Source organism: Myripristis murdjan, chromosome 1, assembly GCF_902150065.1.
Source record: "Myripristis murdjan chromosome 1, fMyrMur1.1, whole genome shotgun sequence".
NCBI lineage: Eukaryota > Metazoa > Chordata > Actinopteri > Holocentriformes > Holocentridae > Myripristis > Myripristis murdjan.
Genome location: NC_043980.1, coordinates 13,824,925 through 13,841,534, shown reverse-complemented (window position 1 = coordinate 13,841,534; position 16,610 = coordinate 13,824,925). Strand labels below are relative to the sequence as shown.

The following is a 16,610-nucleotide window of genomic DNA, read 5'->3' as shown; positions in this document are numbered from 1 at the left end:
TAAGAGTGGTTTTCAAAACCTGGCAACTTGCACCCGTGCTCTTGGGTAGCTAGACTGCTGAGGAGGGATTTCACTTTTCTCTCTAATAGGCAGCATTCATCTCCATTTGCAAATGTTAATTCCTCCGTGATGGAACAGAAATAGAGGGGAGTTCAATGAAACCTATCAGAACCACGCTGGAAATGTAACCTTTATATCACAGAGTAGAAATCGATACTTAAAACCGAGGGGAGAAAGAGAGACAGAGAGGGAGAGGGAGAGAGAGAGAGAGAAAGGGAGAGAGTTGGTGTGGGTGGTTTGCATGTACCGCACAGATCACCATAAACATAAACGCACACGCACACCACTCACTGCCTACACAATCTCACATTTGCACACATATTCGCTTGCAAATTAAGATGAACGGGTGGAGAAGCCACACAATAGGAAGTCGACAACAGCGAGGGTGACTCTGAAGCTAAAGCTGAGCATCCTAATAAACTGCTATATCATGGCCAGCTGCCTCCCTTAGGAATCTGAACACACAGAGGGTAGAGCTCTTTATACAGTGGACTTATGGTACTCCCAGATGGTATGTGTGTGTGTGTGTGTGTGTGTGTGTGTGTGTGTGTACAGATGGGTTTCGGCTGTTTGTTTTTGTTTGTTTGTGTGTATTTGTTTCACACTGACATACATCAGTGCACTCCAGCAGAATGTGTGTCTATCTGTATGTGTGTGTGTGTGTGTGTGCGCGCGCTCTCACTTCTGTGCTTCAGCGTGCGTGGATGCTCGCTCACTCCCCGAGAGCCCAGGGGGATTCTCAAAAGGATCTAAAGCTACTCTCTACTGTTATAACTCCCCCTGAGGATTGAACACAAAGACCTGCCAAACCCGCTGAGGCAGACGCTGAAGTACGATAACAACGTGATCCTGTTCAAAATGTCTCGCTCACCTTTACAGTGCCCCATCTGCCTGTACGCGTGTTCAGCCGCCATGCCTCTCCCTAAACTTTTATACCGCACATCAAAGCCTGTTCTCGACGCGTCCCTTGTTCTGTACGTTGTTGCGTGATTGATATATCTGGGATAAGGCGGGAACCTACAGTCTTTCATGCGTGGATGTGAGAGGTGCTTTACTTTATGTTTGTATGTATAAACCTTGGAAGGTCCTTGGTGCGCTTATGTGTGAATGTAAGAGTTGGAGAGTCGAAGAGCCGCTGAAGTATGCGATGCCACTCCGCTGCTCGACTCCACTCATCGCTGACAGGCTAACGACAGCAGAATGCTAATTCCTGTCTCAGCATCTGTTAGTACAAGGCTTAATGTGTGTGTGTGTGTGTGTGCATGAGTGTGACCCTGCTTGCCCATGCACTGTGGCTTCAGCCAGCCGGTCTGAAGGTCACAGCTGTCTGATAGAAGGCCATCGGCGGCAACACAAGCTGGCAGTGCCAACTCCCATCCCCGCCTTCCCCTTAATCTCACCTTCTCCCTCCCTCCTCTCCTCTGCATTCCTCCTTTCTAGCTCTACTTTTCCCTTCTCCCTCCCCTCTCCTCTCTTTCTCCCTTCATCACATTCCACCATCTTTCTTCCTCGCGTCCCCTCTTTCTTATTCCCTCCACCTCCCTCCTGCTCTGTCGTTTCACCTTCCATCTTTCTCCTTTACTGTCTGCACTTCATCAGCCACAGGTCACTCTGCTCTCCGCTGGCCAAACACAGGCAGAGGAAGTGAATTAACAAATGGGCACATGCTAAACAAGGCCTAAAACAAAGATTTTTTATCTCAAGTTGTTCTGACCAGCCACAAATTTACACAATAATACATCACAGAATTATACAGTATCAAATAAATACACTGATCAATTAAAGTACATAATAATAATAATAATAATAATGACAATAATAACAACAACAACAACAATAATAATAATAATAATAATGATAATGATGATAATAATGATAATAAAATGTTATTACTGTTCTATTTAACATCCATATACAATAAGCCTAAAACAAAGTATAATTTAACAGAAATAAAACTGTTATAGACCAGGGCTAAAAATAAACAATGATTGTTTAGCTTTGTTCATATTTATTCTCAAAATATCCCTACGCAAATGTTTCACATCCAAATCAATTGAGGGGAAATATTAACAAAAATAGGTCAAGCACTGTAAAGAACTATACCTCAATTTAATACAAAAGAAGGAAACTTAATCTCAGTAGGCCAAGTATTCAACTATTGAAATACAATGTTTATGATCTAACATAATTGAAGGAGCATGAATTCACAATAGCTGTGACAAGGTATGTGCATGCATCCACATGTGCATGTATTTACACACATAAACTCACAAACACTCCATGGTAAATTTCAGGTCCTGAGGTCCTCATAGGTAGAAAGTTGTAGTTGCTGTAGGGTGGGCTCAGCTTTGTGGACCAATGAAATGATGGACAACAGAATGTGATGGCGGAGCTAGCACGCACAGCTGAGAAAGGAACCTCTGTCCAATGATGCCTCCCACAAGAGTCTATGACAAAGTATAGGGTGCAGTGAAAACGGTGTGTATGTCTATTTGTGTGTGTTGTCTAGGTGTTGTGTCTTTCTGCAAAGTTTGCTATATTACATGAATCTGTTTAGAGGTTATGTGCCTTTTTGTTATAGGCCACTCCCATTGCCACACCCCCCTTTTGCCATAGGCATCAAGATTTAATCATCTGTCCCTTGGCTCATGACCAACCTTTCCACAAAATCTTGTGCAAGTCTGTGAATCCATTTGGAACTTATGTAACTTTTTGTAAAAGACCCACTTGACAGCCAAGCCAAAATTTTAGCCTCTTAGGGCAAAAACTGGGGTCGTCAAAGGGTGTGGAAATTTTTTTTTGGACCAACTGGCCGACAGAGTGAGCTATAGAGCTGCTGGTTGAAGCTACTTTATATTATCATGTTATGTAGGTGTCACACTGTCACAGTGACTTTTCACAACGCCTTTGCACCTCGCCTTTAAAGGCGAGGTGCACTAATGTGTATGAGGCAGGAGTATGGAGATCAAACAGAAATAGTAACCTTTAAGACAACTTCAATGGAACAGCCTTATTAAAGAGTTAAACAGGAAGTAATGTGTCTGTTCTGAAAAATGATATAGTTTTTTGTAGTTATTTTTCTCTATTTATTTTTTTATCCCTGTTTTCTGTTTTCATTTCTGTTCCTTGAACCAGTTTGAAGCCCTGGTACCGATCAACACTGACACACGTAAAAGAGTAGATACAGGTGCCACACACAAGCACCTATGCATGAATGCCGACAGCACCAATGTCTTGGCACAAAGTCATAACGACACTTTAAAACGGACACAAAAGCCGAGGTGAATGCGGAAGGTTTTAAGGATAAGGTTGACAACACTTAAGAATACTTCCTGATCATCTCTGAAAAGCCTCTCAATCATGTTACAATTTTCAGTATGGTTGATGCTGTCTCTTTTGACTCCTACAGAAAAAGAGAACAGCAATTTCTTTTACATCAACTGTTCCTTTCCATCAGCTCTATAACAGCTGAATGGATGACCAGGGCTTTTGGATTGGTTTGAAAATGGCTTTGGAAAAAAGAACAGAATAGAATAGAAAAGAGAAGAAAAAAAAAGATTATTAATTCTCTCAAATATACCACAGCTATTAAAGTGTAGTGCAGCACAAGGTTAATAGTCCTCTTTGTGAATTCCAGGGGCATTGAGAAATTTTTGTGGCAACCTGTGTGAGATTCACGATACTATTGAAGACTTTTCCACATGCCAAGACACTCAAGTACATACAAAGATCTCTCAAAGGTAAGAACTGTAACAGCTATCACTGTTATTGTAAGGGGCTGTCTCTCAAATATATTGGATCGGAGGAATGCTGAAATCTCAGAATAAAATTCTTCTGCTGTGACTGTCAGGTAAAACTTGAGCTTTGACTTTTGAATTAAATTTCTAAAGCTGTCACAATCACTCACATGCACCACACGCACACACACACACACAAACACACACACACGCCCTCATTCTCCTCTCCCTCTCAATCCTCTCTCTCTCTCTCTCTCTCCCTGCTAGCCTCTCTGCACTGCCAATTTATTCCTTTTCTGAGTACACCCACTCTAAACAATCAAAAAGAAAGCCAAACAAGGAAACAGAATTGAATCAACAGAACCGTGCTAGAATTTTAAAGACTGCAAACCCCAGCAGAATGCTAAAGTTTCTGTTGGTACTGGAGATTTTGTCCAAGACAAAGGTTAGGGAGGTGCAGGGCCAAAGTCAATTCCAATCAGGTGCTGTTTTCCCAAGGCCAAAGTTAATTCAAACCAAACAATGCTTTATCAGTCAATATTAAAGTGAGGGTTTGTAGTCTTAAGAAAACACGGGAATCTTCCTATGAGAGGGTAGAAAGGGGCAAAAGTTTTAAAAAAGCAAAAGGCAGACTGTGCAGATTGAGCTGTACTTTCAAAGCTGGCTAATGTGTGTGTGTGGCACTGCCTTTGGGTTTTATTGCAATGATATCCAATTAGCAGTCTCACCCCAGACAAATACACACACACACTGACAGAGTACACAAACACACACATTTTCACTTCAATCCCTAATTATTGGTGATAAACAGATTTTGACAACCATGGCTAACTCTTACAAACACCAGAACATCTGCTGTTGAGATAGCAGCGGCAGCGCGTTGTAAAGCACATAGGCTGTTCTAGCAGCCAAAGAGCCACGATAGAGGATAACAAATCCCCTCGGCGCACTACAAGAAAGGAGAACATCAATCACGGCGACGGAGGACTATTTCTACCCTTGTTAACTTATTTTAGGGAGAGATGGGGGCAAAGGGAGGCATTTTGGAGGGAGGAGGGAGAGTGTGTGCCCGATCTGCCTTTTCATTTTAACTCGTTCATTTATCATAATTTTCTTGACTAAAAGATCATCTGCCTATTCAGAGGAGGGCAAGTAATTTAGCAGGCAGTCAGCCTCATCTGGCATAGACTGTGGTGTTGTGAAAAGTTTCTAACACAAGTTTTAACCACAGAGTGCTTACCTTGGCACTTAGGAAAGTAAGCCTTTCCATTGCACCCTTGGCTTTGTTTTCTCACTTATTTTCCTAATGAAAGACCGAGCGCCCGCAGGCACCTTGCCCTCCCAGCCTTTGTCTCCTCTGCTCCCGCAGGCTGTGCCTCACCACTTCCCTCTCTCTCTCTCTCTCTCTCTCTCTCTCTCTCTCTCCATCAATCCCTCCCTCATCCATATTCCACTGTGTGTTTCCCTCGCTCCCCTCCAACATCATTTGTCCTCCACTCACTTCCTCTCTCATCTTATTCTTCTCCTTGTGGCACTGGCACAGCTTGGCACCTCGTCATAATCCCCATCTTTCATCTTCATCATTTCTCCCCGTCATCCTCACTTTTGCGCCTACTTTCCCATCTATCGCTGTGTTGCTGCCTTTCCAACACAGTAAGCATTTGATGGATGGCGACGTGCAGGAGGCAGCCAAGTCCAACGCCTTAGGTTTACATGATGTGCAGGTTCAATGCCAGCAGAAAACAAGCAACACTCTCACAATATGAGACCATGGCATGGTAGAAAACTACATTAAATCAGCATTGCAAAATGTTTTGAAATGACCTCAGAAAGTGTTTAAGTCGCGATTTCTCAGAACAATGCATCTAGAAACTATGATTACAGTTCATAGTTTCTACCTGCTAACACTTTCAAAAGATTGTCTCACCCAAAACAACATATTTTATATCATGCATTAACTCCAAGTTGCTCTGAATATCCAAAAAAAGAGGTTTTAACTGCAGCCATTTCTATAAGAATGTGTTTTCTGTTAGTTGATTGTTGACTTTGACAAACAGCAGCCAACATGATGTGAAAACATCTGTTTAAAATTCTCAAACTCTTCATGCGGTGTAATCCATATCTACTATGTCCCAGTGTATCCTTGCTAAAACTGCTGAATAAATGACTTTTGGAAAGTGCCTCATGCAAGAGCAGCTGTGCGTGACTGGCCTGTATGTTCACTGAATGGAAGGCCGGCCTTCAGGCTTGTTGGAGAGTCAAGACAATTCAGATTAAGCTGCACAGAGTGTTTTTGGGTGAAGTATTCCTTTAGGTGTTGGTGCAGGCTGTCATGTCAGCATCTAACTGATATCAAAATGTTTGCAGTATCAAAACCTTTGTCTTTTGCCTTTGGCATGGCACAGATGGTAAGATGGTGAAATCACTGATGCTATAGAGGCAGGTCTCACTGCTTCACCTCTCCTCCCATCATTCCCTCCAGCCATACTCATCAACCATCTATCCCTCCTTTCTCACAAATCCTCCCTTCCTCCCTCTCTGGCACACAACACTTGTCTTTCTCTCATTACCATTCAGAATAAGAACCAATCTCCTTAGATACACTGCTATTGACAGAGCAATTACTAAGTGAAATTCCTTACTGATTCAAATTGCTTGTACTCAAAATAAATGTACTTTCAAGAAGCGCATGAAATGGCATTTTCACAGATAACCGTTTGACTGGAAAATAGTGATTTTACATACCGTGCATCTCCCATGCCTAATATCTTGACCCTGAAATGTTTTTTTTTTTTTTTTTTTTTTTTTTTTTTTTAAGCTAACCTTGCATGCCCTGTGTGTAGAGGCTTGTAGATCACATTTGTGAAGAGCCTCATGGCTGCTGAAATTCTGAAAAATGTTATTATGTGTTCGTCTTTGTATCTGTTGGTGTTTTCATATTATACAGTTTTTTCATCTTATCCTCTTTCCCCTTCCTACTGGTCTAGCCCTCCTCTGTCCTCTCCTTCCTTGCCATTTTCCCCTCCCTTCATCCATGTCTTCATCTTCTTTTCCATGCCCAGTCGCTCACCATCTTCTCCCACTTTAACTCAGCCTACACTTCTCTTTGTCCTATCTCTGTCTCCCCCATTTCACCTCTCCTATTCTGCTATCCTCTGAATGCCAACTGTATTGTAAAGGCTTTTTGGAAGACTTAAGGAAGACTATTCTTCCTGCTGCATCAGTTTCACATTAGGCACTTTTCACGTTAGATACTTTTTTCACAATGCCTGCACCTTTTCAACACCAGTTTTTCCAGTGGTTTGATCGTGGCAGGCGCATGTCCTTGTGATCTGGATGCAACAGATTTTGGGCGCTCAAAGTGAACATGCCGCAACCAGAGCTGTGCTGCACAATATGTCAATGCCATATGCTCAATGGTGGGAAGAGTACAACAAATTGCTACTCAAGTAGGAGTCCTGTTACTTTGCTGATATTTTACTTAAGAAGAAGTACCGTTATAAAAATCCACTTAAGTAAAGGTAAAAAGGAGCTTGTTTAAAATGTACCTGGAGTAAATATTACTGAGTTGCTTTTCTAAAATAGACACTTTGTTAGGTGTGATCTTTTCCACGCAATTATAAAAGGAGGAGAGCACAAGCTTCAAACTACATTCTTTTAAAGGTACATTGCGCAAAACTGGCAAGATTTGATCAATCAAATGTGGAATAAACATATAAGATCATGGTTGAGTCTACACTGAGTCTTATCATCAGGCCAACTTACTGTTACCATTTTCCACTCTTGTTCCACATTTTTCCCAGATGAGTCTAAACGGTGCTCACTTCCATTGACCATCTGCAATTTTCCATCTAATTTTTACTTGTTCTCATCTCTGCTGACTGAGCGTTCATTGTGAAAGGTTCCACAATCCGTCACTGATCATTTGTTCTCTGTAAAGGATATGATTTCAGCTGTAGTGAAGTACTACTTCTTACACGGCTACTTACACATGATGTTTAAGCGCCACTGTGTGCCATTTAAGTGTTTTCTATGGAACGACCCATGTCCGGGACCCCTATTTGAAAACCAGTCATTTACACCATCCACTCCTTCTCTCACCTTCTTCTGGTCCCTCCATCGCTGCTGCAGTTTGGCGTCGAGGCGGTTTGCAGCTGTCGCCCACTGTTGTGCCAGACGACGGATGCGGCGCTTCATGAAGCTGAGGGACTCCTTGCCGGTACCGACCTGGTCCAGAAGCACAGAAAGGTCTGTGCGGAAAGCAGCCTGATTGACAGAAAATAATGGGAATGAAGGAACAGAAACGAACAGAAAGTGAATGAAGGTGGAGGAGGATGGAGAAGGGAAGCAGTGGAGGTCACGGAGGAAGATGAAAAGGAAAAGCAAAGAAAGGAAAAAGAAAAGACACAGAAGAGATGGGGATTAAACGTAAAGGTGATGGAGAGGGATCAGGAGAGAAAGAGAAATAGAGTTACTCACATATTCATTTATTCCTTCATTCATCCATTTGTTTACTTATTTGCATTCCATTTCTCACTCTAACACTGTTTTACATCAGACATATGAATGCTGCTGAAATGCATTGCACTACACAGGAACCAAGAGCAGGTGAGAGAAAACAAGAAAGAGGAAAATACAGTATGTGAACTGCAGATTCAAGCTGATGTAAGCAGGCATTGCATAATTATTACTGAAGTAAGCCTGCATGCACATTTGTGTTTTCTGGTCTGTTTGTGTCTACGTAGGCTGCTATACAGTATTATGTGTAAATCGCTGTTTTTCTTGAATGCGATTCTGTGAAAAAATTTATTTGGTAATTTTCAGAGGCATACTGAAATATTAACATTAATATTAATTATAACAATAATGACTAAAAAAGGCACATGAATACTTTCTGTTGTGGTTTTGCAGTTTACCCACTCAAGAAAAAGTGTAAGAAGACATAACAGCAGTGTGTAGCACATCCTTCAACCAATGCTAAAACATGCAAACCAGATAGCTTGTGCTCCTTTGAGAAGAAAATTAAAAAGACCATTAGCCCACGCTCTAACCCTGTTTAGGTGCAAAATGCTGACAGAATGTAATTTCATGTGCGTCTTATGGGTCCATGTGGGTCACAAAGATGATTGTATCATTCTTCATTTACAGAGTTTCTGCTTTACCCTCTGAAAGTCTCCCTGACTTGCTGCCACCACAAACAAAGTGTAAAGGGCAGGCTCGGTCTGTAAGCACACAAGCATAATGCACACACATCGCTTTTGGTACTATTTTTAACATCCGCGATTGCCTTGTGTTCACACACAAACACGGTAAAAGGCTGACCAAGCTAGTGTGGGAGAAATAGGCTGGATGGTTGCACTCACTGAGGCATCACTGTAATTGGGAGCGATACAAATCACTAGTCAGCCATACGTACAAACACACACACATACACACAAACAAGCACAAAAGGGCCTGTGATGTAACCTCACTTCATCCTGTGAATTGGTAAGAATCTTATTTAACAAAGAAAAACAGCCTTAAAGATGAAAAGTATTACGTTATATGTTAGGATGCACCAGTGTTTTTTGAGGCTAATACCAATATCCAATATCATTATACTCAGAACTGCTGAAACTGATATTGATGGATGGATCTGATGTATGAATGCATTTTTATGAGACTGGTAAACAAGTTCAGATGCAAAACAGGTTATTAAACCTGATATCAGCCAATAGGAATAGTCGGTCCATCCCTATAGTTTTATGTGTGAAATTCTGAATTTCCTTGATGCATTTGGCAGACAGCTCTATCCATCACATGTCACAGGAACCTGAGGACTTAAATGTTTAGCATGAGTTGCTCCAGACACACCTGATGCCCCTTAGCCCTGGCTGTGTTACTGCCATGCTCTACTGATTTACCTACACAGGACCACACACTACTATGACAAACAATATATTTAATCATCGACGTTGCCACTGCACCGCCCAGCTATGCTCTTGACATCGAGTTAACAGTGGGATAGCAGAATGATTATAAGACGCAGCGGTTGTGTGTGTGTTTGTGTGTGTGACACTACTGTGTGTGTATTTACTTGTGAGTGTAAGGATTTAGAGTTTTTGTCTGCTCCATGACCTCAGTGTCCAGGGTGAGGAGAGTAGAGGATAGAGGATAATAATGAGGGGGATCACATCTGTGTTAATTAGCAGGGAGTGAATGGGGTCGGATGAAGGTTAACTACCATGTAGTCAGATGGGCAGAGTGCGCGCTCTTGGCTGTATGGCTGCATAGTAAACAGTGAGTAAAGGAAACTCTTCTTATTTGATTGTCTCAGTAGACAGGTAACTGACAAGCTGAGGGAATTGTTAATCACTGTTTTGGTGATTTTCATGTTTTAACTTCAGCTGAGGGATCCTATGCTCATTTCTGGTTCCAGAAATTCAGTTCAACCCCTAGGTTAATGAAAACCTTTCAAAGAGCCAGATAAACTCAAAAAAGCATGGCGGTCAAGCTAAAAACAAGTTCCTTGGTCCTTAAAATATAATATTTTAGAGATTTGTGGTTTTCATCTCACAACAGCTTATGCTAAGCTAAAGATGAAAACACAAAGACCACAGATGTTGGTGGTACTCTTGGGCTTGTTTTTTTTTTTTTTTTTTCAGTAACTATCTGAATGGATTATGTTCACTTTGTCAATTCAGACAGCCTAAAGAAAGTAATTTCACATCCAAAATGCCTTTGCATCTGTTTTCCTTACACTGACACTCTCTATCAATTACAGGTTTGAAGTTTTGCGGTATTTTTTTTTTTTTTTTTTAAACATCTTTCCTGATGCTTATAAGACTGTTAGTGAAACAAGTCATTAACATTTCAAGAGCATAGTCACTGACTACAGAAGAGGTGTTCACTAGGGAGCCAACCACTCTTAACACAAAAGAGAGCTCAACACAAAAGAGCACATAGATGGCTGAAGATTTATTGTGCTGATGTCACAAAGAGGATGTAGCAAGGTTTATTTCAAAGATGATTGTTTGCACATTTATGTAGTTGTATAGTTGGCGCATTATTCAAATTTCCCACCAGGATGTACCATGTCACGCACTCCTATGTTGGGTGTTCAAGATGGAGAAACCAGGATTCGAAATCGCCCCACTTGTGACATTACTGCTCTTTCCAGCATGACTAAACAGAGCACAGATGCAAATTGTACACAGCAATTTCCTGTGGTACTCCTTGAATATTCTCTGAAATAGCCAAAGATTGCTTGCTATCTAGCGTTAGTTTGATTAATAACATCAGTGGCGGACTTTGTCCAGCTAAGCGTGATGGGTTGGAAACTCCTACTGTTATATTCGACACCACATGAAAGCAGAATGACTGTTTAACCAGGTGAGAGAGCAGTGTTGGGCTTCATGACCTCCACTGAGCATATGCATAGCTGTTTCCCCACCAGCCTTTATCAAACAAATGCTGAAGGGCCAGCCCTCCTGTCACAGCTCCCCCAAAATGTTAATGCTGTGTGGCTGTGTTGATAGAAGAGATCATTTTAAATATCAATCAAGCTGAGCTTACTAATACACATTTTATTCAGCTATTATCTTGAGCCATGATAAGGCTTTAATTTATTCCTGCACTAAAGGCCCCACCTGCCCCTTATGCAAACCCGATGCGGCTCCTTAGCATTGTGCTGCTTAAGCGATGCGAGCTCTGTCTCTGCATTCCTGCCCCTCCTCACATCACTGGTGCAGCTGTGGACAAGTTTCAGTATCTGTATCTCCTGCCGGATGGTTGCAGCTCAGACGGTTGTTTTTGTGAGTTGAAAATCACTTTCCCGGTAATTTTGACTTTTTGTTCCAGCTTGTTCTTACTCTTAACATTAGGGTTTGGCACTTGCAACCGAATCAGAATCAATCTGCTCACACCAAACTCATGTGAGATTACAAGCTCTCACGTTACCAGGAGGTACTGGTAAAGACACAGAGGAAAAACACATTGCGGCTTTTGGAGTTGGCTTCATTTTAAACACTAAAAAGAGATCCTAAGTGCATTTGGATTAAATCATGGAAAGGCAGACATGAGGTGAGGTGAGGCTGAAGTTAATACAGTGTCTGTGTTGGCCCCAGTCTCTGTGTACAAAGGAATAATAGATGCTTTTCTGTCAAGTGGTGAATGTTTGCGTGTTTACGGTTCGCTCTGCACCTGTCAATTGGCCCACTTTACTTTACTTCACATGATTGAGTGTTTCCCTCTCACCTGGCGCTTGCTGCTCTTGCTCTGCTTCGCAAGCTGAGTGGGGGGGCTGCTGTGATTCCTCCACACCAGCGGGGGGCAGAACCACTCCACCTCGCTCAGGTAGATGAGGAAGGAGCAGTCTGAACCGTCTACACCGTAGAAGGCGTAGCAAGGGTCTGACGTCCAGCGTGCACGCATCCACTGGAGGGTACGGACATAAACATCCAGATGCAGCAATGTACACACAGACATACACACATACACAAACAAACAAACAAACAGACATATGTGTATAAAATAAACATTGACACACATAAAGACAGAAGCAGCAGATCAAAGAGGGTTAGCGGCATTATGAAATTCTTTCTATATATGTTGGAGGGAAATTTGTAGATTAACACTCACATCTACTTTCCCAGGGCAGTCTGGGAAACGGGGGTCTCTGGGCACATCACACTGACCTGACGTCCCGTCTCGCACTGCTGAAGAGACACATTCAGAGAAATTATAGCTTCAATATTAGACCGTAAAAAATCATTTTACGAGGATGGTGAGATTATGAGAGAGGTCTGGGCTTCCTCGATGTTTTCACACTGGGACCAAAATGAGAAAATTTATTCTCTTGCCTGGGGAGCCAAACTAATTAAGTATATTACAGTAGTACTCTGGTAGCTTGTAGACACACCAGGAGTAGGCCTGCAACACTCCAGGTTCTCAAGTCATTTTAAGAAATCAGGCTTTAAATGATAGATCTGACGTTTAAGTTGTAGGCCTTGACTTTAGCCACATTCCTCGCTACACTGCTCGAATTTGGGCTTGCAAGCGTGGCTCAGTTAAGTCAACTAATATGAATTAATGTGAGTATTTATTCTCCAATGAAGATAATGAATTCAAACAGCAATCACGTCGAGTAATTATCCAGCAGCTCATTTAGCAACCTATGGTGCATGTCGAAGTCTCTCCAATCCAGGTTTTATTTCTTTTTATCAATTATTTCTTCCAAAATGATTGCACACTAGAACTTGTTTGACCCGTGCAGACCCTGCGAGTTGTGTTTTCCAGCAGCCCTCAGAGGCACCGGGTTACGGTATCACTCACATTTACAGCTTTTTTCCACTAGCCAGAGTACATTTTACGGCAATATACCCTTTCTCCCTTAACATCATCATTTCCACTGTGCGCCATATGTGCTGTCAGTGCCCATAAATCCCCCAGGTTCCCGTTTGCAACATCTCTCCATATCTGATCTATTGCAGTGCACATTATTCACTAGGCCTACGAAATCACCACGGCCCCGTCTCCCACCGCTGCCAACCGTCCGAGGGTTGCACTGACAAATCCTTCTGCTCGCTCAGGCTGCACTCTCTGCATTAATTGCACCATTGACTTAGTTAACTGCCTCTCTGCTGATATGAGGTAAAGGGAGAGTTAGAAAAAGGGAGACTGAGAGAGAGAGAGAGAGAGAGAGAGAGAGGGAGAAAAGAGAGGAAAAGAGAAAGAAAGACAACAAATTTGCCCTCTCTTCTTCTTCCATCTGTTTCCATTTGCCTAATGAAAAAGAGACATTTCTCCACATAAGTCTTCCCTGGGGCTCCTCAGTTGATTCAAACAACACACACACACACACACACACACACAGTCACACACAGGCATTTCACGTTCAGAACAAAAAGACTACACTGCCTACAAATATGATTATAATAACCACCACTGCTGTGACAATTAAAACTGTGGTCAACTAACTAGATAAAAACTTGACTCCTGTCCCTGCAAGACAGAACATAAAAGCATTATTGGAGCTGAGGGGAAGGGAAATTCTAATCACATCCTCTCTCTCTCTCTCTCTCTCTCTCTCTCTGTGAATGTGTCTCTCTCTCTGACCAAGAGATAAATAATCCGCACCACTGAGCCGCACAATAATAAAGTCTGCCAGCAGCGTTTCAGTTCATCTGTGATTAGAGAAAACAGCAGTATTTTCATTTTGGTACGTGATGTCGTCCCTGGCAATGCAGTGAGAAAAACAAAAGGAGATGTAATGCTCATTTATCCCCATGTTAAGAGTGGGCCAATTACCCTGAATGAGACATAGGGAGCGGGGAGAAGAAGAATGATCATAATAGTGACTAGGTTTTATGTGTGCGTGCATGTGTGTGTGTGTGTGTGCGTATGTGTGCGCGCGTGTGTGTATTTCATCCAAATTCATGTGTATATGTGCACTCGTGTATGAGCAGATTCTTACCTGTGTGCTGAAAATCTCATGCAGAGAAAGCTGTGTCACCAGCTCAGAATTATTTATGATTTGATTAAAATGTGCAAGAGCAGACAATTGCAGAAGAGTTGAGGCGAGGCAGTAAAATAGAAATGGGATATAAAAAAAAAAATGACCACAGCATGCTGCCCTGTCAACTTGATTTGTTTTAGTGCAGTTTGGCCTTTTCACATTTATGTCTCATATATTCACACTCCAAAGTACTGAGTTACACGTAACAATTTATTAGTTATTCATTATTTTTGAAAAAAACAATTATCTTTTCATTTAAATCCATGGAGATTAACAAGAAAATATTGTGCGGCAATGGTACATGATGTGTTGGCATTGAATTGGTGGGGTATTAACACTACAAGGAAAGTCTTTCAAATCCTATGGCATAGTGTGAAAAATGCTTCAGTGTCAGATAATCAGCCTGTTGCTCATTTAAAAAAAAAAAAACAAAACACACCAATCTGTCTCTCTCTTTCTCTCTCACTTTCTCTGTGTGTGTGTGTGTGTGTGTGTGTGTGTGTGTGCACATATGTGTATGTCTCATGTGCTGTGAGTATATTTTCAAGCAACAGCAGCAACATGTTAGTTTAGCACCAACACAAACTTCATTCCCTTGGGTCTCTGGGTTAGGGTTTCTTTACTCATTTACTATAACTTATACAACAGACTGTGCATTATGCAGTTCTGCACATTTTGATGCTTAGAGTGACACAACATGCTTATGTCAGGTTATAATTCAATATACAATATGGGTTGAAACAAGTCAACAGTAATTATGACATCCTCCATGACTGGTGCTAGTCTGGAGTGTTAGAGTGTGACTGTGTTTTTTTTTTTTTTTTTTTTTTTTTTTTTTTGGATGTGTGATGTGGGATGTCTCAGACATTGCTGCTTGTAGCTTGGAGACTCTTCGGCCTGCTGTTGGCGCTGTGGTGAGCCAATCAGTTTTATTTTGTGGATACTGGTTGACACTGTAAAATGGATCATTCCCTGAGGGTTCATCAGATTTGATCCAGCCGTGTCCGAGATATTGATTGTGAAGGTTAGGGTTCTGTTGGCCTGGTGGTGGCGCTATGGCGAATGATCAGGTTTATGTTCAAAATGTAGGAACCCAATGTCAAAATCCATCATTTCCCAAAATTTCATCCAAAACAGGTACCAGAGGCTCAGAAAACAGGTGCAATGGACAGATAGACAGAGTACAATCCATAGTCCTTTAGCCAATCTCTGATGATCCAGCCAGATTCATTTTTCTGCCACATGACACATATTGTGACATTTTGCTGTTGTGATACATTAAATTTTGATATATCATTTCATCCCTAATGGTGCGACTTGTCAGCTCTTTTACCATCATACATGCTTACATCTCATTTACATGCAGTGTTATAGTCAAGGATGATGATGATGATGATGATGATGATGATGGTGAGTAATGTACCTCGTCCTTGCACCATGCTGTTTTGCAATATCTGCTCCACCCTGATGGCCATGTTGGAGACATTCTGGGCTATAGCCTGGATCCTCTCCACCAGGCCAGCTGGCTGAAACCTGCAGACACACACACACACACACAGACACACACACAGACACACACAAACACAGAGTCAGAAAAACACAGAAAGAGGCATGTGAGAATGAGACATGACTTTGCACTGCTCCTTTGATCACAGAATGGAAAGTCGACATGAAAAGAAAGCGTCACAGACAAAAAGCGCGAACCTCAACATCACCTGAGACAACCCCTCCAGCTCCTTCCCCTGTCACGCTCACGGCCTCTTAAACTCCTTCAAAAAGTCAGCGTGCATGACATTCCTTGGGAAGGGAAAGAAAGTGTCTCCAACTCCTTCTCTCCCTTCTTTTCTTCCCCTACGGTCCCTCGCCTACAAATGTTTTCACCCTCACCTTATTCGGCGATTAGTCTCTCTTTCTCTCTCCACTTCAATTATTCTCCTGTTCTAATTGTGTCTACTTTTCTACTTCTAATCTCTGCCCCCTTTTCTCGTTCCTCTTTTCTCCCCCCTCACTATCCTGCTTCTCCTCCTTCCTGTTTTACATCTCAACAGATGTAAAAGTGTTAGTGGGAGATGCAAATTGGTAGACACTTGGTTGGAGCGTGAAATAGAAAAAGGCCTGCACTGTTAATACTACTTCCACTGTGGGTTAACAGACTTCCTGTTCACATAATAAGATAAGTGTGTGTGTGTAACTGTGTGCATGCGTGTGTGTGTGTGTGTGTGTGTGTGCATCTGTCTGGTCTGGTTTGTGTGGATGCTGTAGTTGTGTATACCATTTTCAATTCATCTGTTTGTGCATGATTGTGTATGCAAATAAGC

General features: G+C 42.0%; 1 protein-coding gene across 4 annotated transcripts in view; it reads right to left on the bottom strand.

Annotated features, from left to right (window-relative positions):
* The window catches only part of LOC115367672 (alpha-1,6-mannosylglycoprotein 6-beta-N-acetylglucosaminyltransferase B-like), a 145,033-nt gene that overhangs the window by 70,886 nt on the left and 57,537 nt on the right, over positions 1-16,610 (bottom strand). For 3 of the 4 annotated variants that reach the window (XM_030063529.1, XM_030063538.1, XM_030063558.1), the window contains 4 exons: positions 15,716-15,825; positions 12,417-12,493; positions 12,033-12,212; positions 7,899-8,063 (listed from right to left, as the gene is read on the bottom strand). In XM_030063529.1, the coding sequence (XP_029919389.1) occupies positions 7,899-8,063; positions 12,033-12,212; positions 12,417-12,493; positions 15,716-15,825 (532 nt within the window). The remainder of the gene's footprint in view (positions 1-7,898; positions 8,064-12,032; positions 12,213-12,416; positions 12,494-15,715; positions 15,826-16,610) is intronic. The other variant, XM_030063547.1, reaches the window with a different exon arrangement.